The sequence below is a fragment of the Plecotus auritus genome (genome assembly GCF_963455305.1).
Source record: "Plecotus auritus genome assembly, chromosome: 4".
In the NCBI taxonomy this organism is placed as follows: Eukaryota; Metazoa; Chordata; class Mammalia; order Chiroptera; family Vespertilionidae; genus Plecotus; species Plecotus auritus.
This window is the reverse complement of record NC_137775.1, coordinates 20,552,231-20,575,748: the sequence shown is the minus strand read 5'-3', so window position 1 is coordinate 20,575,748 and position 23,518 is coordinate 20,552,231. Positions and strand designations below refer to the sequence as shown.

Genomic DNA, 23,518 nt, shown 5'->3' with positions numbered 1-23,518 from the left:
CCTGAGCCCAGTCTTTGGAGAGAGGATGCCAGACTACACCACCACGAGGGTCTTCTCCAGCTCTAACCGTCTACGCCAGTACTCTTTTAGTGTGAAGAAATAAATGACATAATCAAAATGAAAAAGGGGATCTTACTGTTTTTCGAAGGATCTTTTACCACAGCATTTGTTTTGGCTACGCTGTCTGCTAGCTGATTGTAACTTTTTTTCAGGCCATCCAGGTTCTGGTGGAGATCTTTAATCTGGGCCAGCACATCTTTGGCTGTGTCGTTGGCTTGTCTCGCTTTGCTCTTAATGGCTTGCAGTTTAGCAGCTGTGTCTGTCAGCAGAAGGGCGTTTGAGAAACAAATCAAAGGGTCTGGGGTTAGTGGCTTAGTCCATGCTTGTCAAAGCGAGGCCACAGCTGGCTGACCTCGGGAACACACTTACGAAGAGGAAGACTGACTTTTTGTCCCATTCAGTTGTAGCAAAATAAAATTTTAGCTCAATGAAATTTTCTCAGGGACCTTTGCTATGAATACTTGATTAGCTCTTAGGAGAGCAAAGTGCTTATTCTAAATGTTCACTGTAGAAGGGTATATTGTGGTTTGCTGTTAAACATATTAAAGAGGAAAAAACTTATCCACCTGTCTTAAAGCTTCATAAAAAGTAGGCTTAAAATTTAATCTGCCCATTCACAGGGAAGGGGGGATCAATGTATTTTTGTTTAAGTGTACAGATGGATCACATATTTTTTCAGGTATATAAGACTATGTGTTCATGTTTTTTACATTTGTTTTCACCCATAGAAATTTTCTATGTACCTCCTTACTACCAAAGAGGTGATATGAAAATCTAGAGTGTTACTTCAGATTTTTTTCATCTTAAAAAAGTAAAAATAATTAAGATTTTAGTATTTTCTGCACTGTATAAGTACATGCATTTGTTTTCTTGATCCTATTTGTATAAAAAATATACTGAAGACTTAGATGCTTACTAGTGTATGTTTACTAGTATTAGTTGTTAAGACCACAAGCTCTGAAGTTAAACTGTGGGGTTCAAATCTCATGTATGTCACTTTTAACAGTGATCGCCAGTATCCTATGTCTCAGCTTGTCATCTGTAAAGTGGGAATAATAATGCCAGTGGGAATGCAGACTGGTACAGCTACTGTGCAAAACAGTGTGGAGTTTCCTCAAAAAAATTAAAAATGGAACTTCCATCTAATCCAGTGATCTCACTTCTAGGAATATATCCTAAGAATCCTGAAACACCAATCAAAAAGAATATATGTACCCCTATATTCATAGAAGCATTATTTACCATAGCTAAGATTTGGAAACAGCCTAAGTGCCCATCAGTAGATGAGTGGATAAAAAACTGTGGTACATTTATTTTTTATTTATTTATTTATTTTTAAAATATATTTTACTGATTTTTTACAGAGAGGAAGGGAGAGGGAGAGAGAGTTAGAAACATCGGTGGGAGAGAAACATCAATTAGCCGCCTCCTGCACACCTCCTACTGGGGATGTGCCCGCAACCAAGGTACATGCCCTTGACTGGAATCGAACCTGGGACCTTTCAGTCCACAGGCTGACGCTCTATCCACTGAGCCAAACCGGTTAGGGCAAAACTGTGGTACTTTTACACCATGGAATACTATGCAGCTATATAAAAAAAGGAGCTCTTACCCTTTGAGACAGCATAGAGGGCCCTGGAAGGTATCATAACAGAAGTGTAATATTGGGAAAAGTAGTAAAAAATAGAATATTTTTAAAATTTCAGAACAACTGTGCCAATTTGTAGTGTCCTAAAAGCTTACCATTTGGAATTGCCGATAACTTTGCCAAAGTGTCATTCAGAGCTCTCCGGAGATCTCCATTTCTAACATCGGCATTTTCTAATCTGGTTTGCAAACCATTTAAATCGTCATCATTTTCTATGAACAGAAAGCAAAACAAAAAAAAAGGATAAAACAATTTTAATCATCTGAGTTTATATCTGGACATACAATTTCAGGTTATTGTAATACAAAGTTTATAAAAAGCAAGACAATTAACTTAATTAATTTACTTTATTGGCATCTAACCATAAATATATTTATTTCAGAGCATAATAGAAAATGTGTTTATATGACCATTTGATACTGCAACATGTTCAACAATTATGTCTTCTTCTTGGTATCTGACTCAATTTGATGATTTTCTATAGAGAAAAACTTCAAAAAATCAGTCTTTTACTCTATCTGTAATGATGTCCTCTTGACATCACTCCCATTAATGTCACATTAAAAAATATTACCAAAATGGAACATTGGATTAGCTTTTAAAAAATCTCAAATAGATAGGATTATTAAGCAGAATCTCCCAATTTCAGTACACATCACTTATTAGTATTTGTTTGAATCCAATATAAATCAAAGGAATGGAAAAATATCTTCTTGTGCATTTCGGTTAAACTGTCATATTTTTTAATAGAGAAAATCTTATTTTACAAATTGCCTTGAAATAAGCTTTATATAAGTTTTTTCTTGCTACTTTGATACTTTGTATCAAACTCCAAATGTAAGTGAATATTGAATCTGTCTTCTTTTTCTTGCACAATGTTTATTAGTGAGCAGAGGAACTGGATAAATAAAAGATATAAAATTCTATGCTTCCCACAATACTTTTTACCTCTCCTGACTGAATAAAGCAGATTATCTCTTGAATATATTTTAAATAGTTCATTATACCATCACATCATCACATTTGTTCCCTTGGGAGAGGCATACTAACTGTTTAAATTAACTCCACAGAAATGCAAAACATAAATAAAAGACCGAGTCCCCAGGTAAAGAGGCGCATTAAGAACGGACCAGGAAGGAGAGGGCGCCCTAGTTCCGCCTGGTCTGATATGGGCAGCGCTCAGTCACAGGAAGGACTGGCAGTCGCTGCAGCGTGGACATGCCACGGTTGGTGTTTGTCAGCTTTGTTGAATTATTTTACTAAATCCTCACAATAACTTTTAGGATGTATGTACTGTTACCATTTCCAATTTACAAATGAGGAAACTGAAGCTTAGATAATTTAGATAGGCTTCCTAAATTTGCATGGTTATTAAATGGCAGAGTTGCAAATCAAATCCAAGCAGTCTCATTGCAGAAATTATGTTCTTAACTACTGCATTTTACTAGGGATGGGTAGTCAAAACAGGGAGTAGTACAGCATCTTAGACAGCAGCCCTCTTCCCCACCTCTATTCACTCCCCACAGTATTTTTTCTCTCTTCCTCTCTCCCTTTCTTTCTCCCATTTTCTCCTTTATTACTTAAAGTAATTGGTCTCAGTTAAAGAAATCTTATGACCCTCACATAAGAAATATTACATATATATATATATATATATATATATATATATATATGGTCAATTGGAATGATTCAGAGAGGATTAGCAATGCCGATGTGCAAAATGGCAGGCAAATGTGCAAAATGTTCCACATTTTTAAAGATAATGAGCAAAATATAGAAATCGTAGTTCACAATAAAATAAATAAGAATAACCAACCACCAAATTAAAACAAAGCACTCAACATTATAAAAATTAAAGAACTGTAAAGCAAAGGAACAGTGAGACATCATTTCTCATCTATCAGGTTGGTCAAGGTTAAATGTCTGATAATACCAAGTATTCACAAAAGTGTTGGTAGAAGTGCAAATTGATGCCATTTTTGGAAGAGCAATTTAAAAGTTTATGAGAATTTTAAATAGACATGTATTTGGCTCAGCAGTTCCACTGCCAGAAATTTACCCTACAAATATACTTGTGAAAGTATATCAATGTATATCTTCCAGGATATTCCTAAGATCTTTATTTATAATAGTAAATAAGCTCAATATTAGGGGACATTTTATATCAATATGGCATATTCATGCAATAGTATATATTGCAGTCTTTAGAAAAAATCAGATGAGTAGGTGCTGATATGAAAGAAAGAAAGAATCTTAAGTCCTTTATATGAAAAGAAGCACGGCAGGGTGGGTCGGCGGTGGGTGGGTGGGGAAGAACGTATCAGAGAGCCTTGACTTAGATGGGAACTAGGAACTGAACAAGTAGGGAGTTAATGGTGGTGTGAAGGGCAGTGTACTAAAACCTTTCATTTTACACTTGAATGTGCTGGCTAAATTTTCTTGAGTTCTTAGAGGGGCTGCGCAGGCCTCTGGCACCTGGAGAACAATCTTCCTTTATTGGCTTTCATCTGGAAAGAACAGGAAAGGGGAAGGAAGATAGAGGATTCTTAACCATAAGTGTTCTGGGTGTGAAAGAGTACTGAACACCTTAATTAATGATCCACTTCATTTCATGTAAGAGTTTTGCAGGCAGACAGATTAAACCACTGTTATCCTACAGTAATATAGGCACATGATATTATGTAATGCATCAGCTTTTCAGCTCTCAGCCAAAGACCTGACCTCACTGAAAAACAAAGCATAAAATATTCCAGCAAAGCATGGCTCTAAAAATATCAGTATGCCTGTTTTAGTCACTATGATATTATTTTTAATGGTAGTTCTTCAAAATATACTTTGCAAGGAATTTGATTTTCTCCTATGTTAATCACAATTCATCTTTTTAAACACCTGTTATTTTCATTGTACTAATATAAAATCTTTGGATAGGTTATTACAAGTATACTTTCAGAAATTAAAGCAGTCTAATAACTGTGATATCTATATGAATTTCTTGAGAATGGTTAAAGGACTGCTCTTTTGATATTCACTTGAAAAGTCTTTGTCAAATAAGGAAATGGAATGATACAAATTTCATTTCTTAGCTTCTTGATTGGATAGAATTTTAAAAAAATGAAGCATTCAAAATATTCTGGCAGGAAAGATATTTGTGTAGAGTGAAAAAACATTAATACCAATGGACACAGACACCAGGGGGGTGAGGGCATGAGTGGGAATGTGGGGGGGGGGAATGGGGGGAATAAGGGCACATATGTAATACCTTAATCAATAAAGAAAAAATTTAAAAATCTACACTAATAATAGAGGAATATGCAAGTTGTCCGGGTCACCATCACAGTAACAACGAAATAGCAGGCTGTGTGGGGAGACAAGGCTGGCAGAGGGATTAGTGAGGGATGACCAAACGACTTAACAGCAGGCTGCATGGGGCAACCAGGCTGGCAGGGGGGTTAGTGAAGGATGACCAAACGACTGAACAGCAGGCTGTGTGGGGCAACCAGGCCGGCGGGGCAGGGGGCAGTTGGGGGCAACCAGGCCATCAGAGAAGGGCAGTTGGGGGCGATCAGACAGGCAGGCCAGTGAGCAGTTAGAAGCCTGCGGTCCTGGATTGTGAGAGGGATGTCCGACTGCCGGTTTAAGCCTGGGATCGGGCCTAAACCAGCAGTCAGACATCCCCCAAGGGGTCCTGGATTGGAGAGGGTGCAGGCTGGGCTGAGGGGGACCCCCCACGTGCACGATTTTCGTGCACTGGGCCTCTAGTAAATAAATAAAGGGCATTACTTGGTTTATACCATTTTATGCATACTGATAGTCAATACTAGCAGAGCCATCATGCCAATTATTCAGAAGCAAGACTGGTCTGAAGAACATTGTTACTGCTGTCCTTCAAGTACCAAAACAGTAATTTTGATCCTTTGCTTTCTGTACTAAACAGCCAAAATGTGAGCTTGGTTGGCATGGCTTAGTGGTTGAGCATCTACCTATGGACCAGGAGGTCATGGTTCGATTCCTGGTCAGGGCACATACCCAGATTATGGGCTCAATCCTCAATGTGGGGTGTGCAGGAGGCAGCCGATCAATGATTCTCTCTTATAATTGATGTTTCTCTCTCTCTCTCTCTCTCTCTCTCTCTCTCTCTCTCTCTCTCTCTCTCTCTCCCTTCCCTTCTAAAATCAATAACAATATATTTTTTAAAAAAGTAAAAATGTGAATATTTTGACCTGCCTGATTTCTATGTTTTAGCTATTTAACTTTGATTCCTTCTTAATCTATCCTTTCTTACATTCTGATCATATTTTTCAAAGTAATTTCTAGAATTTCTCAAGCCACATCTAAACACTTTATAGTTTTTTCAATAGAAATAGGTGAGTATAAATTGTGTTATAGAGAATTGCAGATTTTAAAAAGGGAAACTAACAAAACTATAGTAATGAAAACCTAAAAAAATAAGCACTCAGTTTGGCTTTAAATGAAAAGATAGATGAGGCAGAGTGTAGCTATAACCAAGATGTAAGGAAAAATGCATGAGGTCCAGTTTGGACTGTAACATGGCCAAAGAAACAGAATTATTGAGAGTTAAAAGAAAATCCAACCCAGTGCTTTACTTGCATTTGTAGAGAACAAGAAAAAGATCCGATTTATAATCCAGTGACATTGTGCAGGGTTTCTTCTCCTTATTTCTTCAGCTCTCATGCCCATTAGCTGTAGCCATATCATTCTCTTCAGTCTAAGCTCTTTATCTTCACTGTAGGTATCACACCACCAAACCTCAAAGGCTACATACACTCACTTCTTCAGCTTTGGCTCTCCCTTCCTCCTCCTGCCCTCACGCATTGGAAGACCAACATGCAGCACTGGGTTTGACAGAGACAAAGTGAGTGGGAAACAGGGCAGCAAGGGTAGACAGTGGACATGCCTGACAATATCGTTTCCCTTTGTTGCAGAACCTCTGACATGGCACTAGGTAAACGTATTTAGAATGCAATTCACTAGATAGAGTTGTAAGTTGCTTCCATTTATAATATGTTTTCACTTATGTTTTCCATGTTTCTGACACTGTGCTAAATCTGAATTAGAGTTTACTTAAATTAGAACTAGTAACATTGAACTACGCCATATATATCTCAAAATAAAGCTGTTACAAGTAATTTCTTTGGTCATTAATAATGTCTTCTTTTCCAAAATTCTAGCCTTTAGAAAAGGCAGGGTGTGCCATGAAATCATTATAGGTTGCAGACTTGGAAGATGTGCATTCAGCCGCCTTCTCTCCCTTACTTTTTACCTGTACAAAATGAAAATAACACCTTCCTTCAGATGACTGATATGAGAAATAATTGAAGGATGTTTGAGAAAGTATTGGATTTATCACAGGCAGTTAGTAAACAGAATCAAAATAACTTATATTGGTTTGATAATTCACATTGATTTGATAATTGCTCTTGTGTGTTTGCCAGTTCTCAATAATGTTATTTATAATCCACTGTCTTCTTCATTTAAGAAGAACCAGAGTTAATTTTAATTTCCCTTTTATATTCTCTAAACATATGCATATAGCCCTCATTTTCAACTAAATACAAGAATGACATTTTCAGATTTAATTAAAATATTTTATTTGACTATTAAAATCATCTACCTAAGTTCCTCAAATGCAAATTTTATTTTTTTCTTAATATGAACAAGGCATAAATAAATACTTTGAAAGAATGCTTCATTTATAAGGGTGAAATTTGTAGACCTGCTATTAATTTTGAAAGCTTCTGGTTAAATATAACCACATGTTCAAATTGCCATCTAGATAACATTTTGCAATGAATTTTTTCAGTCCCATGACATTTGTCTTATTATGAACTACCACTCATTATCACTTTACTTGCTCCTTTATCAAAAATTGAAGAGATATCCTGACTTTAGGAATTCATTGTAAAACAAAATTTAATTAATCCACATAACTTCTGTTTCCTGCAAATGTGCTTCATCTTTTGTTCTAGAGGCTCTTTCTGAATTAGAAAATAGGTTAAACTCTGCAATGATACTATCTGTAGTTCTGATGCAAAAAGTCTGGAATAGGCAAGGGACCAATCTATACGAGGTCATGTAGAAACCTTGATTTTGACTTTCCTAGTAATGAGAGATCCCTTCTACTTTCCGGTATTCATCCACTTATTCATTCATTTATCAAACATTTGTTAGGGCTATGAAGGTTTATGTGTCACCTTTTGGACTATGGCAGAAGTCCGTCGTTATTGTTCAGCAGTGGTTAAAAACATAAACTTTGGAGCCAGATGAATCTGGGCTAAAGCATTGGCTCCACTTAAATACATGCAATTTATTCCAATTGTTACTGTTCCTTTGACTTACATGATTTTTTTATATACCGGAGACAGCCAATTTTATTAATTATATAATATGATTACTCTTTATAACTTATTAATTTTATTATGTTCCATTACATTATCTTTTTATCTTTGGATATTTTAAGAACATAAAGAGGTACAATTTCCCTCAAGTCACTTTACTATAATTTTTCATCTACTTCTATAGTCCTTTGTTATCTTAATATTGACATATCTAAGGAGCCTGCTCTCTACATCAACCCTGAGGCCCAGCACAGGCTCCTGAGGCCTGCGCAGAAGCAAGAGCAGTTGTGCAAGCATAAAGCTGGCATCCCTGCGCCTGGACTCCTGCCAATAGGTATCATGAGGGTGCTGGACCCAGTCTTCCCGTTATTTTGTACTTCTAGCCCTCTTTCATGATGTTATTCCCACGCGTCCCTTTCCCCAGTTACTGTCACAAGTTTGGGACGTGTCCTATCTTTGACTGCCTCTTTTTCCCTGACCATGCCTGGGGACCTCTGTGGTCACTTAATGGGACCTGTGTTTATACAGAGGCATGTTACTGAGAAACCCTGCCCTGACCCCAAAGTGCCAAATTACATCTTGTTCCACATGGGCACAGAGCCTGATAGGCCCCCAATAGCTGTTTTCCTGCAGCTGAATATGCTCTTCCCCACACTGGAGGGTCCTAGGAGGAAGCCTGAGGAGAGGAGGAAGGGGCGCTTGTCTGGTGGCAGGATCGTCAAAGACTTAAGCTATCAGGAGAGAGGGGAGCCCTCTCTTCAGCCCGTGGAACGAGAAACCCAAATGACCAGACATCGAAGCTGCATGTAGTTCCAAGCTCTGAAGCCGGACTGTGGGCCTGCAGGCCTGCTTGGTTTTGGCCGGCAAGGCACTCGTAAAGAAATTGAATTTAAACACCTTTAAGCAAGACCAGTACCTTTGGTTCCAATAGCTCCCCTGTTGGCCATTATTTTGCCACCTTTCATTTTCACTACTAAAAAGAGTCCAGTGTTTTTATTTCCTTGATTTTCTCTATTCACCTTCCAAAGGAGGAGCTGCCACTCTGTATCAGGAATCAGCAATTTCTACAGGAAAAGATTGCTTTGTACCCAGACCGTGGTAGGCTCGAGGGTCCAGGCTTGATTTCAACTATATGGTTCAAAATTATTTAGTTTCGTTTTTTAATCAATGGGGCAGTTATGTTTGTCTTTCACATGCCTGCCTATGGAAAGGCTGATTCTGGCAAATGGTAGTATGTGAATTCAAAAGGAAGGTACCTTTAATAGTAAGAGTATGCTTTGGACCAAATTTAACCCCTGTATCATGTTTTGGTTTAACATCACTGCATTCCTATGTTCCTATATTCCTGTTTAATCTCTTTCTAATCTAAAATAATAACATAGAAACTTAACAGGTTAATAATTGAAAGTGTATTATATTCATTTTTAAAAATACGTTTTTATTGTTTCTTAGAGAGAGAGGAAGGGAGAAGGATAGAGAGATAGAAACATCAATGAGAGAGAAACATCCCCTACTGGGGACTGAGCCTGCAACCCAGACATATGTGCTGACTAGGAATCAAACCAGTGACCTCTTGGTTCTTGGGCTGGTGCTCAACCACTAAGCCACATGGGCCAGGCCTACTTTATTATGTATGTTCATGACAGTATAACCTTTCTGATATAATTGTCTGACTAAATGACCGAGTGTTTGGAGGACACAGTATAATAGGAAAGTACTGATTAGCTGGATAGAAATTAATGTTTGGAATAATTTTGGCACTGTTCTATGTTGAACAGCACCACATGCCATACAATCCACTGATTCAATATTCTTGGGCTTGGGAATTGATAGTTTTATTTCACGTGAGTATCTTCCATTTCAGAGACATGTTATCTGCTCCTAAGTAACTACATAATTTAACTTAATTTTGGCAAAGACAAAAATTAGGGATAAACTGAGAAGTAAATAAAATTGAAAAGTTACTTTACATGCGATAAGATATATGATTGTAAAATTGTAGTATTCTCAGACTTGTAATATACCATCCTCAACTTCATTTCTTGTCCTGTGCACACTGCATGAGAATCTCAAATGGCTACTTTATTAACAAAATCTCTTGTCAATCTAAAAAGTATTATTAATTCACCTAGCGGTATTAATTTATCTTTGAACTCTTTCAATCATCAATTTGAACCAAGCCTCATATCCATCAACAAAACTATTTCTGTCTCCATAGACATTCAATCAGTGCAATGTAGACTGGCTTCAAATCTGAAATGTGCACAAGGGCAAACTTGCTTTTAACAAATGTATATTCAAAAATTAAAGAGCCAAACAAATTGCTCCTGGCAAGTCCAGACTCCCTCAAGGCAAGGACAGCATAAAAATGGCAGAGAGCAGCACTAAGTCATTCATGACTAAAGCTCACAGACTAACTGGATTTTACTGAATTGAACCAAGTAACACATTAGAAATATGGAGGATATACTGCCCTCACAATTTTTATTCCTTCTAACTCCAGGCACCATAGAGAGAGAAATGACTAAATCTCTATTTTAATAGCTGCTGTCAAGAGTTTTGCTCTGTAGGGCCTATTTCAGCAGTTCCTGGTGGTAATATATGGCATTTCCCTGATTAACAGCCATTTTATAACTTGTGTAATTGGCCACAAATCAGAGGAATGTCATAATGTAGCAAGAAAACATTCCCATCTTCGTCAGAGCCCTGGCTTGGGTTTCTGGGGGAATTATTACTTGAGTAGTTTGTGGGTTTCATTACTTTAAATAATGTACTACCTGAAGTACAAAAATAGACATTTAAACTAATGAACATTTCTCCTAACCTGTTCTACAATGCCTACCCTTAGATTTCTTTTTCCCATGAAAAAAATCCCTAAAATTGAATTTCTTTTTCAATTTTTATAATACCAGTTTATGGGGAAATAGAGGTAAGGGCAGGGCTGGGAGGAGGTTGAGGTGACTGAGGCATTAACCTCAGGTATGAAATGTAAAGGGACACCAAAAAATTCTGTAATCAAGATAAAACTATTTTAATACAATATTTAAAAAATCAAAATTAATAAAAATATCCATAATGAACAAAACATTAAAATTTGAAATAAAAACAGGATCTGACTCTGTACTCACATCACTCACTTTGCTCACCTCATCCTAGTTCCAACTCCAGTGAGGGTATTAAATAGCAAATAGTGACCCCAAATTAATGAGATCAACTTAGTTTGTCCAATAGAAAACAGGTCTTGAATCTTTATAGTTATAAGGGCAATCTCCTGACTAGAATTATGTATTTATGGAGTCTTATTTCACCCATGATACACAGTCCAAAGCACTTTACTATCAAAGTACCATCTATATAGGAGACAAAATGTGTCATTCCATAGCAGCTTCTATTGGAGATGATGGACTATTAATTGAAAGCATGACAAATATAAATGACTAGAGGCCCAGTGCATGAAATTGTGCATGGGTAGGGTCCCTAGGCCTAGCCTGTGATCAGGGCCTTCTTCTGCCCGTTTGCCAGTCCCTAGTTCAGCCCCGCCGCCATCACCCAGCCTGGTTCCCTATTCGTCGGATGATTGGTCAGAGCCTGCAGGCTGGGGGAGGGACCAAGAGGCCATTCCACCTGCTTGCCAGTCCCCAGTCCTGCCCTGATGCCACCCACCTTGGTTCCCCGTGGTTCCCCATTCACCATCAGGGGCGATGGTGGCCTGTAGGCCGGGGGGAGGGACTGAGAGGTGGTCAATGCACCTCATAGCGATTGGTCGGTCAGTTGTTCCGGTCATTATGCCATTACAGTCGCTGGCCTTTTATTATATAGGATTATAAAGCATTTTCTCTTTCTAAGGTTGGTAAAGAATTATTAAAAAAAGTTTATTTTCTGATTTGAGCAGTAACTGCGATATTATTCACTAGACATACAAAGCTAAAAAACAAATATTGTGTTTGTCCTCAAAAAGATGAAATTGAAGCCCATGGCTACAGTGGTTTGAAAAGTCTATGAGAAAAGCATGCACTAATAAGAGGCATGTAATTCAGATGGGGTGTCAGGTCTGGTAGAGTGAGATGAAAAGAAAGAGGGATCATGGAGCATTCCAGAGAGAAGGGTTAATGCTGTGAAACAAGGAGGCTTGAAGTGGTAGCATGTTTTGGAAGGAGCATGGATATTTCAGGAAGGTTGGGAATATGGATACAAGCCAGGAAATAGCAAAGTGAGACTGGAGAGAGAAAGAGAAGGCAATTCAAATGAGAAACAAGAGATATTTGAAGGAAATAATAAATATAATAGCTTAATTAGAGAGTAGCTAAATTGAATAACATATTTTAAGTGGAAAACCCATACTACATCAGCATAGATATTTTGTTCATTTTGATCCTTGAATTAGAAATAAATACATAAAAATGTATTTAAAAGGTGTACAAGTTTTTCAGAAATATGACCCACTAACAAACTTGACAGTTTCACAAGGACATCTCTGCTATCTGCCTGATTCACTCCTTTGTGATTATCCCTCTGAAGGCAGAAGAAAGTGGAGTTTTTTGTGCTTAACATTTTATCATACATTCATTTAAAAGTTACTGAACTTTAGGTTTGGTGAAAGGTTACTATAAAAATTAGGTTTAAAATGATGCAATATTACCCAATGCAATATGAGAGTAAAGACAAAATATTGTAAAACTGGTGAGAAAGATTACTTATATTAAATCTAGCTAATAAAAATAATCATAAAAATCATGCTGAAACAATTGCACTTTTCCAATCACGTGATAAAATTTTTTACCAATTGCAACTACAATTGACCTGAAAATAAGAATAAAAAGGGGTCACTCACCTTTTACATCATTTGCTAATTTCTTGGCTTCATTAAGAATACCAAAGCTTTTCTGAAGAGAGCCTTTGGCACCTTCCTTTAATGAACCCTGAGGACCTGTTGCCTAGAGACAGAAAAAGAGGTGTCACAATAAAAACCAGAGAATTATGGAGTAGAGGTATCTAGCAGGTTGTTGTTTTACAGAGTTTACTTTTAGGAAAGCATTCTGGGCTATAGATTTAGAATAATAAGTTAACAGCACATATTGGTGATTAAAGTCAGTAGACCAGTAGGCGAAGGGAAGGCTAGAAGAGAACCCTTGGGTTCCCAAAACTTAAGGGAGAAGTATAGAAAGTGGGGCTAGCATAGTGACTGAGGCTCCAGAGAGGACAAAGAGAAACCAGGATACTATAATGTTATGGAAGCGAAGAGGTAAAGTAGCTGAAAGCAGGAGATTGGCAATGTTGCAAGGACATATCTGGTCAGTATCATCAAGGGCTGAAGAACAGGCAAGCAAATAAACATCTAAACACATCCACTGACTTTATCCGTAAGCACATTTGGAGTGGGGGGGGGGGGAGCATTTCCTGTCCCTTAGGTGTTGAAATGAGGAAGAATACTGTTTCTTTTCTAAACGCATCTCAAAACACTATGACAAAACAAAGTCTTCCAAATGACAATCTCTGAACCACATCATCTCCTGGCAAAGGGTATTTAATAAGGCTTGGATTAAAGAGGTGAATGATATGGGAAAAGAATTGTTTAACTTGAATGTCTAGTTATCCATTTCAATAGTGTTTGCTCCTCAGCAATCATTACATAATACCTTATACCAGTGGTCGGCAAACCGCGGCTTGCCGCTCTGTTGACTAATGAGTTTGCCGACCACTGTCATATACTACCCTTTACCTCTTTGCACACAATATGTCACAATTGCCTAATCCTCACAGCTTCCAACTACACAGTAACATTTAGTCTAGTCCAGTGTTGGGCAAACTCATTAGTCAACAGAGCGGCAAACCGCAGCTCGCGAGCCGCATGTGGCTCGCAAGCTGCAGTTTGCCGACCACTGCCTTATACCAAGAGGTAAATAAAATAAGATCTTGTTAAATTTTAAATTGGAAAAGTATTGCAGAGTGCAGGAAGAGCTAAACACTTACTGCTGAGGTTATAAATCTGAATGCAGGTTATACCAGACATAGCTCTCTTCAAAGACAATTGCAACGACTTAATAACTTTTTCTTTCTGAATCACATTATTTGAGCATTAAACTAGGAAAGATTACACAACTTTATACTGTTGTAATAAAATTTATTTTAAGGTATTATACCAACAGCTTTCATCTAAATAATCTATTGTTTACAGAACAGCTTGATTATATAATGCTGTGATATCTACAGATGAACATATGGGAAATATCTACATAAATAAAAAGTGACAATGTGTGTATATACCTTGGGAATTAGATATAATAATATCACGTGTCATTTATCTTGGAAAAAAAAAGGTAAGTGTCAATGTAAATGGCATAAATTCAGTGTACCTTATTTAAAAAAATAAGCGTCAATTACCCATTCAGGTTTTATATTTGTTTCAAATTTACATGCCATTCTTACTTCCTTATTTACAAATTTTCTGAATCAAAATAGGTTAGAAAAAAAGTGGGATGAAGATTCTCCTATTGGCGCTTGAAAACAGCAAAAGTGACGGCTGATTATCTGTCTAACACTGAGGAGAGAGAAAACTAAGTAGAGAGAAGGGTTTTTGAAGCTCAGGATTTGGAGTCAATTTGAATAGGGATGGAGTAGGTTTCAGTAGATGCCAATACTATTATAGTAAAATAACTAATGTTGACATGATGATCCTGAGTATCAAGGTCATGTGGGTCATTCATAATACTAGATCAAACTAGAGAGAGAGAGAGAAAACTTTCCTTACAGACTTGAGGTATAAATGCCTTTCTACAGAAACATAATCTAGCAAGCATTTAACTTCCAAAATTTTAAAGCTAATCTTGGTTGTGCAAATTGAGGCATAGGGGGAAAGGAGGAAGCGTTGATTTGCTGTGCATTAGAAAATTAACACAATGAGGTAAGAAAGAAGAGAGGGAGAAGAACCAGACAGAAAGAGGCTAAATTCTGAACTGTGGAAATTGTTGGACTATGATGACTAATATTCTTTCTTTCTCTTCTTTTTTTTACATTTTTTAAACAAATTTATTGATGCATAAATAAACTTTACATATTTACAATTTGATAAATTTTGACATAACATAAAACCATCACCACAATCAAGGTAAAGAACATTTCCATCAATTCTTTTTTTGTTGTTAATACTCACCCAAAGATATTTTTCCATTGATTTTTTTTTTTTAGAATGTGTGGAATGGAGAGAGTGAGGGTAGGGGGAGAGAAAGAGAGAGAGGGAGAGAGAGAGAGAGAGAGAGAGAGAGAGAGAGAGAGAGAGAGAGAGAGAGAGAGATTGCTTCCCACACCTGCCCCAACCAGGGCTGGGGATGGAACCTGCAAGCCAGGTACGTGCCCTTGACTGGGAATCGAACCCAATTCCCTTTGGTATACGGACCGATGCCTTAACTATTGAGACACACCAGCTAGGGCTCCATCAATTCTTTTTAATTTCTTCCTTCGACCACTTCTTGTCTTTCCCTAATCTCCACACAAACACTGATCTGTTTTCTATCACTATTAGGCAGCAACTTATAGTATTTTGCATAAATGGAATCATCCAGTATGTACTCTGGCTTTTTTCGTGCAGTGTAATTATTTTGACATTTACCCATATTGTGTGTTTATCTGATTTATCCACGTTGTGTGTGTGTGTGTGTGTGTGTGTGTGTGTGTGTGTGTGTGTGTGATTTCTTTTGCTGGTGGGAAGGGAAAATGGGGAGTTGTTCAATGGGTGTAGAATTTCAGTTTTGCAAGATGAGAGTATAGAAATCTGTTGTACAAAGACGTGCATATATTTAACACTGCTGTATTGTACACTTAGAAATGATTAAGATGGTAAATGTTATGTTGGGTCTGTACACTATTTTTGTTTTAATTTGTATTTTCCTTGTAACTAATAATGTGGAGCATATTTTCATGTGCTTATTTACCATCTTCTTTGGTGAATTGTCTAAATCTTTTGTCCAATTTTTTATTGGGTTATTTGTTCTTATTGAGTTTTGAAAGATCTTTATGCATGACCTGATACAAATCCTTTATCAGATAAGTAATTTGCACACATAAAAATCCCTTAGTTTGTAGCTAATAAATGGTTGGATTTGATCTAACATTGTCAAGCATTTTTGTATCTATGTCCATATGGAATATTGGTCTATATTTGGAGAGCTCCTTTTCCTCCTGCTGCTAAGTTCCTAATATTTTTTTTGTAATATTTTTGTCTGATTGTATCAGAGTAACTGGCCTCACAGAATGAGGTGAGACTTTTTCTCCTCTACAATTCTCTGAGGAAATTATTATTTCTTTTTTAAATGTTTATTGGAATTTAATAGTGAAGTAATTTGGACCTGAATGTGTGTGTGTGTGTGTGTGTGTGTGTGTGTGTGTGTGTGTGTGTATGTATGTATGTGTGTGAAGGTTTTTAAGTACAAATTAAATTCTCTAAGGAATACAGGGCTATTTGAGTTATTTATTTCTGAGGGAGTTTGATAGTTTGTGCGTTTCAAAGAATTTGTCCATTTCTTTCAAATTGTTGAATTTTTGGCATCAAATTGTTTATAATATTCTCATTAACCTTTACTGTGCAGAAGCTGTAGTGTTATCACACCTTTTATTCCTGATACTAGATATTGCTGATTTTCCTGAATTTTTCTGATTAGTCTGATGGGATGATTATCAACTTATTGATCTTCCACTGGACCTTTGTCCCCTCATCCAACAACATGGCTGAGCTCTGACTGAAGTCCATCTGCTGACAGATGTTCCTGCTGCTAAGTTCCTATCTTCTTGCATTTATGAACATCGCCTGCCTTTTGCTTCCAGACATCCTGTCTTTCTTGTTTTTCAGGAAGCCAGTGTTTTCTTCCTGGATCCTTATTCAATCACTCCTTGCTCAGATATAAGGGGACAGTGGCAACATGGTCAGGAAAGACAGGAAGGCAGGGAATTTTGATGTGTGGATGGAAGACAAGTATTTCAGTTGCAAAGGGTTGTGGAGTTTTTAAAGGGCAAGGTGCAGTAGAGCTTAGGCTATTAGGTAGATTAGAGTCAATATCAAAACAGTTTAAATGTCAGACTAAGGAAACTGGACCATAAGCAATGTTGAGCCAGTGAAAGTTTCTGAGTAGGTGTGTAACATCAGAGTTAGTCCAGGATGATGAATTGTGCAGCTGTGTGTGAGGAAAAGGATAGATCAGTTGGCTATTTTAATAGTATAGGCCAGCGATTTTCAACCAATGTGCCATGGGACCCTGGTGTCCTGTACGAATTTTTAAAACATGCAACACCTGACTATTTCGTCAGGGTCACTGACCAATTTAGATTGTCAAATTAAAAAAATGACAATAGTGGACACAATAATAGCCATCTGGTGTAAATTAATCATACTTATTTTTTTTCATATTGGCAAAAAATATAGTGTTTGGTGTGCCAGTAGTTTATGTGTGACATGAGATAAAAAAGATTGAAAATCACTGGCATAGGACAGAAAAAGAGAGTTGTAACCTCCGGCAAGGGCAGTGGAAGTATGATGTTTGGGTTCAAGAGACGTGGAGGAATAAGACAGGTTTTAGTGTTTTAAGAAGCACTTCAAAAACATTAAAGAGCTGATGGCATACAGCCATCAATCCAGGTTTAAAAGACAAGCCTTTCATATGATCACAGAATGGAGAACACTAACATGTTACAGATGAACAGAACAGTTTCAACTTATTGGAATTTGGAGAGCTCCTTTTCCAACAATGCTTAGTAAGGCACTGAAGCACATCAACAATATCAGAAGAGGCGATGAAGCAGCATTTTCCAAGCTAATTATACTTCATACATATTCATAAGCAGCACGTCTGAGTTTCTGAGCTGTGTCTGCAGTGTATGTAAAATATAAATGAGGTTTCAGAGTTGCATGGCACTGTTCTTTTTTTAGAGATTGTATAAGTTCTCTCTGTGTGTATATATGCAATATATACATTATATATATATAAATTGAATAAAAACTTTCATTATGTAACACATAATAGAATATGATTATATGTAGGTTGTTGTATGTTATTAGTTAATAATAATTTATAAAGATGTGGCTAATGTAAGATCATTAGAGAAGGAAATATACAGGAAAACATGTCTATAAAGATTTAACAGAGGGCTCGGCACAAAACTGCTTTTGATACATCTTAGTTTTGCTCTTCCTACTGTTTGCTAAATATTTATAGTAACTCCTGTTAAATCATCATGTCATTGATTAACAGATGAGTGAATTGATTAATTTACCCAATAAAAGTGTATAGCTGCCTCAAGCACCAGAGTGAGTGCTAATTATTCAGAGATACAAAGACTCTGCCTCTCCTAATGGTACTATAGTGGAATGAAAAGATAAACAAAAAATCCTTTATAAAGAGAATGATTACTGCCATATGGAGCATGAAAACATCTAAGTGTTTTGTTGTCAGAGGGGGCTCCATTAGGGGCATAAAATCTGAAGAAGAGACCTGAAATTAAGTTTATCAGGTTGGTAAACCTGCACTCCAGTGATTTATTATTTAAATAAGTAATTTGAAAAGTTATTGTTTATATTACTTTCTACATTATATTTTATTATTTTTAAATTGTTCCTCAAATAATCTATTAGAGCTAAATTTTCTAAATTCATTGAAAGAGTTGGCCCTAAGGAGAAATGCAGAATGTTTCTTTTTTAAAAACATGTTTATGTTTTAATTGATTCCAGAGAGAGAGAGAGAGAGAGAGAGAGAGAGAGACTTATTGCCTCACACATGTGCCTTGACTGAGAATTGAACCCTCAACCTAGGTATGTGCTCTGACCAGAAATCAAACTTACAACCTTTTGGTGTTTGGGACGATGCTCCAGCCAACTTAGCCCCACACCGGCCAAGGCAAGAATATTTCTGGTTTTGTTTCTGCTTTATAAAGAAAGTTGTAACTGAAAATTCAACAGCATGGTTTATGACCTATTCCATTATCAAATTGATTTATTTTACAGGATAAGTCTTTCCAAAAGGGATAATATGCTGAGATAATATATCACTTATATGATCTTAAATTGAAAATATTTTTAATAAAGAAAACTGTTCAAAATATGCACAGGTATATGTAAGGTCTGGCCATTAGCTGCAATATGTTTATGTATAATATACATCAAATAAATTTACATTTGGTACGTTAGACTGTTGATAAAATCAGAGATAACTTTCTTACTATAATAAAATAAATTCTCAGAAGAAATGGTGGAATCTAGATTATGTACATTTTAAGAGTGTTTTGAGAATATAAAAATGTGCATGTGATATTAATTGATAGATTAAGCTATAAAACAGTTATATAATTATTACCCTTTGCATGAGAAAAATATGGACAGATAAACAACATTATAAAAATGTTTATTTGTGATTGGTGGGATTATTCACATTTTATATTTTCTCCCTCTTACTGCCTGTATTTCCTATTTTCCTGTAATAGACATGAACTGCTTTTGTAATGATTAAAAAAGGTCACACAATTTAAAATATGAAAATCACTATGTATTGATTTTAAATGTATTTTACTATAACCTATGTTTTAAAAGTACTACAGGATAGTAAAATAAAATAGTGATTAAAAATGAGTAAAGAAACAAGCCAGTTTTTTTTTATTATAAACCCTTTAGTTGTATTAAAAATATAATTTAAGGCAGGTTGTTTGAAGCATCTGTCTTCATCTGGTAGCATTAACACACTTTGATATAATAAAAAAAATTACCCCAATTTATTATCATTAAAAAAAAAGTGATGGCTTTGGTCTGAAATCTGCTGAAAGGCTGTATTAGTGCTGGCCTTGAACACTGAGTCCTAACATGGAAGAAGGATTACCGTAGATGAGTCTCTGGAAGACTGGAAGCCAGTTAGCACACAAAGGAGACTCAGGGATGGAACAGGAAATCCTCAAAATTATGAAAATTTAGAATCAGGGACTGAATATTCAGCCGGTTGAGAACACCAAGAAAGACAATCAAAAGAGAATTTAAAAATATGTCACTAAGTGAGAACAGGTTTCACCCACTGCTGCGTGACAGCCATTGCTCCAGCACACACGGGCTCCACCAGCTTGCAGCCAAGAGGCAGGGAACAGATAAGCTGCTGGGGGCAGGATGACTGGACTATACAAGGATTCTTGATTTTGAGTCAAGGCAACAGAGAAGTATCTACTAGTTAGAGAATGTCCTCAGAGGTCATAGGCTTTCTTTCGTTAATGTCTAGAATGAAACTCAACATGGCAATTTCATCTCCTAATTTTTCCACCGCAGGTGGAAAACCTAACAGCAGGCCTGAGAGCACTGATGCCGTGAATAACATTAGTTCAAACTGATGTTGCGTTACAGCAGCATCCAGAAGAGCTTCTGAGTTCTGAGTAATGATACAAACTCTTTGATTTTTAACAGTTGTTGCCCTGAATTTTAAGATATGCCAAATGCTGGATCATAAATAGAAGTTTGCTTCTCTGTTTCTAAAAGATGTTTTTAAATTGATTCAAATAAATGTATCCTGTACAAAAAAAGAATCACTAAAGTTAGGGTGGCTTAATGAACACAACTTTTACACACAGATTCAATATTTTTTGGGTTATTTAGAGCCTCACTGACTTTTTCATATTTACTATTGTGTGAAATACTCAGTTTGTAGTTAAGTTGCTGAATTGCTGATGAAGAAGAAGAAGAAATGCTCACTAGTTTTCTTAGCAAATTCAATTATATCAATTATGGCTTTATATCATTTTTTCCATCAGTACTACACTGGTATCAAATGTAAATTCCAATGTTTATAAATATTAATAAAAATCAGAATTACAGTTTGAATAACTTCTAAGTAGTGGATGACAGACTGAAATAGAAGGTATACAAGTTTACAATTGGACTGACTATATTTTATTGGGCCTTTTGAATGCAATATGTACTCTGCTAATATTTGCCCAGTTTTTTATGTAGGAAATAAAAACTCAAAAATGACCTTGCAAGTATTCTTTATGCATTTTGGTTCATCCAATTACATAAAGCAAATATTAAATAAGACAGGCTGAGAGAATACATTACCATATTTCTAGTTGAACACACATTAGAAATGACTTAATGTTTAATCACACTTTTGCAAGATTTACATTGTTTAACTATATGATTTGCTAACTAATAGTAGTGGTGTCAAAAGAATCTTGCTACTCTAAGGACTCAAAGACTAATAAGAAAAAACAATTATTAGGAATGATATTAATAATATTAAAGAAGAGAATTGTAATAGGAAAGAAAATAACATTTCCTATAAAGAAAAAAATGAGTTATGCAGGTAAAAGTTGGAAAGCATTATTTTTATTAGCATGACAAATAACAAACATAAATGATTATCACAGGTTGACCATAGCTTAAAATTCTTTTCATCTCTGATTGTCCTGTGGGTTGTGTTTCATAATACTATTTACACATCAAGTACATTAACTATGTGGGTAAAAATTCTAAAGAGAAATTGAAAATGTGGGTATGAATAGTATCTCATATTTATCCATAAATAAGCATCTTTTCATAAGCATCTTTTATTAGCACCCTAACTGTGTCAATGATAAGAGGAAGATATCATCTGAGGTAATTGAAGATTGAAGATAAAATTAGATGAAAAAATTAAGTTTTAAGTTTGGGAGACTATATTATAGGAATTAAACCAAGGAAGGGATCAAAATAGACTATAAAATATACTTAATTTGAAGACAGAGCTTCTAATTTCCAAATTCTGACCTGCTATTTTCTCTCTCAAATTTTATTTCAGAAATTCCAGCATACCACTAGAACTTAATTCTTATCAATTGAAAAAGAATCCTACATGACATCCATAGTCAAACAGATATACAGGCATTATCTCAAACTAATTAGAGAAAATAATTTTCTTTTTCCTTTGAAATGTTCTTCTCTGTTCAAATTTCCTACCTTTTGTGGAGATATACATATCTTATCAGTTCTGAAAATGTGAGCATGCTGCCATTCTAGATCCCAGCATCAGTGTTTGGAAATGGCAGGGGTTATCTACATTTAGTGATCAGCTGCTATAAACCACATGTTACCTCTATGAACAGTGTGGACTAGTGTGTGAAATAGTGAGAGGGAAATACTCAGGGGGTCATTTGTGGTCATCCATGTGTCTGTCCGGTGGAGGTCTATTGTGACGTTAAATTTGAAAGACTTTCTTTTCTGAATTGAATGAAGAAGATAGCAGGTCAGAATTTGGAATTAGAAGATCTGTCTTTAAATTAAGCACATTTTACAGAAACGGAAGTAGAAATAAAACGAAACTCCACAGTCACCAAGCAGTGAAAGGGTGGCAGCCGGCCTGGGAGAGATTGCATGAGCAGGGAGCAAGCAGAGTTGCTCAGCATCTTTTCCAGGGGAGGATGTGGGGCAGAGTTCAGGTCTGACCCAAAGGTTCCCATTGAAAAGTGATGGCCCGAGCACTGCTCACCACACTCACTCAATAACTACATGAGTCAGCGGAGGCCCTGAACATAACCTTTTCACGAGGAAGTAAAATATACAAGAAGAAAACAGAAGACTCCTCAGAAATATGGATTATTTAATTTAGAATTTGCATTTTGAGCAAAAGACTGTTTTCAGAAAACAGCACCAAGAGACTAAATAAAACAGAGTTGCTGTGCAGGGAAGTTCAGTGGGAAACTAAACTCTGATGGAATAAAGAGAAGAGAAAAGAAAATGTGTGACTTCAGCAGAGGAGTCTTCACTTAGCAGGATGGACACCTCCCATAACCACCTGACATGAGTCTTCACACACTTACTCCCCTTCCATCTTTGCACTTATTGTAGCCTCACATTGTTCAGTGGGCATAAGCCAGGGAGGAGACACAGAGAATATGCAGAAGGCCGGGTCTCAGAAACAATGGGTAAGGAAGAGGGTGGCAGTCATTCATGAGAATAAAAATGGATAATTCCCTGAGTGCCCCTCGCTCCTTCACTCTTGCGCAGAGCAACTGGAAACCTGATATCATGTGCCCTCAACCTTTTCCAACTGAAAACATCACTTTATGGGACAGATCAGTCTTCTTTGTGCTTGCTGTGAGCGCTTTAGTAACTCAGTGATTCTCTTTAGCACTTACTTTGTAATTTTTCAGAAATTTAATTATTTTTGCATGGTTTATTGAAAGAGAGAAGGAATCCTGGTAACAAGGGGATGCGTTGCCATGCATTACAACTCATCCTAGCTCTATGTTTGAGGTAGGCTAGCCTATCATATATAAACACAATGCTGAGGAAAAGCACATATTTCACGGAAGCATAAAATTGAGAGTCTTCTAAGTGTAAAGTGATAGTGTGAAATTTGGGTGAAATTAAACAGTTCTATAACATAAAATGTTAGAAGTGTATAAGGCTAACGAAATCACAATAGCAAGACTGAGATTTTTATTAGTACAAGAGATTGTAAAA

At 36.4% G+C, this 23,518-nt stretch overlaps 1 protein-coding gene across 2 annotated transcripts in view; it reads right to left on the bottom strand.

Moving 5' to 3' along the window:
* The window catches only part of LAMA2 (laminin subunit alpha 2), a 519,987-nt gene that overhangs the window by 79,258 nt on the left and 417,211 nt on the right, over positions 1-23,518 (bottom strand). For both annotated transcript variants that reach the window (XM_080664727.1, XM_080664728.1), the window contains 3 exons: positions 12,896-12,998; positions 1,804-1,920; positions 137-319 (listed from right to left, as the gene is read on the bottom strand). In XM_080664727.1, coding sequence (XP_080520853.1) covers positions 137-319; positions 1,804-1,920; positions 12,896-12,998 — 403 coding nt within the window. The remainder of the gene's footprint in view (positions 1-136; positions 320-1,803; positions 1,921-12,895; positions 12,999-23,518) is intronic.